Raw genomic sequence first — 2,161 nt, 5'->3', positions numbered from 1 at the left:
ACGGTACATGAAATCCCCCAAGTGAAAATCTCTTAAAACTGACTAACATTAACCGTAAACCTAATAATACAAAGTTTTTGATTTCTCCTTTTATCTCAGTTTCTTAAGTTTTCTCACTGAAGAAGTTACTGTAAAAACTAACAATAACTTTTACAATTATTGCGGAATGAGTGTTTTAAATATAGTTTAGTTGTATATTTGATCAAACAGCTTTATAAACGTTTATCTCTGCTGCCACCGTTAGGAGTGTTACAGTGTGCAGGCCTGTAGCTCCAACACTAAGAAGGAACAACTATTTTCTGTTTACATTTTGAAACAATCACAACAAGTCATTAATAAGAATTAAATTTAATAACCACATATTTAAATTTCAGGAGACTCCAGTTTATGTTCTCCTTAATTAAATTGATTTATTCTCTACAAACATTTTCTGAAACATTTTTTATCATATTTCTTTTCTGTTTGAGTCACTAAAGCAGACCAGCCCTGAGGAACGCCCGTATGCACTGAAGTTAGGTTTTATTGGTCGGATGAGTTTGCTGCTTCCTCTTCACGTTATTGTTTAGATTATGTCTATAATAGTCCTTTGTATTTTATAACAAGTTTATTGTATAGTACACATTATTGTTATCTGATCCTTTATATTTTGTACTTATATATATTTTTTTTTTGTTTTGTTTTCTTTAAGCCAATGAAGACAACAACAATATGATAGTTACAGCCATGGGCAGCCATGAGCATCCAGCCTTGTCAAAAGAAAATGTTTTTCAGTGGCAGGAAGTCTGTCAAAATAAAATATAAAAATATTACTTGTTAAAATAATAAAAAAAATGTATACAAACAGGCCACTCCACAGTGTAAGCCATGTAGTGCCATCATTGGGCTGACTTTTCCATCTAACATTAAAGTCAGTGGGTGGAATGACTGAGTGTAAACACATTGATTCTTCAAAGGAAATTTCAATATAATGAGGACAGCTTTGAACTTTGACCCCACTTTGGGCACCGCTGCTTTAAATAATAACATATTGCATTACAAGTTATTCATTTTTTCAGCTCTTAGTATGAATGAGTGGATCTACTCTACAAAACTGCTCAAATCACTCGTTTGTATTTGGACTGAACTGGAAGTCTCACCTGTGTGGCAGCTGTGAAAGTTGCCTTTACTCTTTTTGTTTGATTCCTGGATTGCACTTTGGTTTGTATCCGTTTCGCAGTCTTGGGAGTTTTTTTCTATAAGGTACATCACCAGAATAGTCTCCAGGAGGCTGAGCATCATCAGAGTAAAAATGCCAATGCAGTAAACCGCTAAGGGGAGCAGACAACACAATTTACTGTGAACAAACTGTAATTCTTGTGTTCATGCGGTCCATCTGCATCGATGTTTTGGTACTGTACCTATGAGTGGGACCCTGTTGGAGGAGGAAGGCAGAATTTCGTTCAGGATGAGCTGCAACACCGTGATGGCGAGCAGAACCGTGACCTTGAAGCTGAGCTTTTCTCCCCCGTTGTCTGAGATCATGAAGGAGGCCAAGTCCAGACACAAGAAGAAGAGGACGGGCAGCAAGAAGTTGACGATGTAGAGCAGAGACCTCCGCCTCATGGTGATCTGGGGATTAGGATTAAAGACATGATTCTCCTGAAAATCCAAAAAGCAGCCCATTTCAGGTTTAACAAATGCAAAATAAAACTGTGTAAAAACAAACAAATAACTTCAAAAGTTTATATTTGAGATTTATTTATAGTTTGAATTCATTAAATTATGATAAGTTATTAGTATCGAATTTTAAATGCTTAAAAATTAAACAAGCATTGGACAAAAATATGGGAAATGGTCAAATTTCAGGTTTGTAATCTGTTGAAGTTTGAGATAATATAAAAATCCTCTACAAAAAATATGCATAATGCAAAAAAAGAGCAATAAGAATCATACACGTTTGGTATCATGAACACACCAATCAACGTTTTTTTAAATCACAGCTTATGAAATTTATAGCTTTGGTACAATTTAAAGCTGCACAGTTGATGTTCAAAGCTAGAAATAATATGCTTCCAAAGAATATTCAAAACTTATTTTAGAGGGAAGTTACGAACTGAGAGGAAAGTGTCATTTAAAGCAACCCTGTGTTTGCAGCACTCAAACGCATGTGCACATCAGTTCG

The 2,161-nt window shown here is 35.1% G+C and overlaps 1 protein-coding gene across 1 annotated transcript; it reads right to left on the bottom strand.

Moving 5' to 3' along the window:
- Positions 1-1,136: 1,136 nt before the first annotated feature.
- LOC119429888 (5-hydroxytryptamine receptor 3A-like) lies at positions 1,137-1,638 on the bottom strand (the record flags this gene model as incomplete). Its single annotated transcript, XM_037697408.1, has 2 exons — positions 1,137-1,307; positions 1,398-1,638. Coding segments are annotated over 2 exons (412 nt in total), but the record flags the coding sequence as incomplete, so codon positions are not given.
- Between the last annotated feature and the right edge of the window lie 523 nt (positions 1,639-2,161).

Source organism: Nematolebias whitei, unplaced genomic scaffold (genome assembly GCF_014905685.2).
Source record: "Nematolebias whitei isolate Nwh7 unplaced genomic scaffold, NemWhi1 Nwh_scaf_10066, whole genome shotgun sequence".
Lineage (NCBI taxonomy): Eukaryota > Metazoa > Chordata > Actinopteri > Cyprinodontiformes > Rivulidae > Nematolebias > Nematolebias whitei.
Note: the sequence above shows the minus strand (reverse complement) of the source record. Positions and strands in the feature narration are given on the sequence as shown.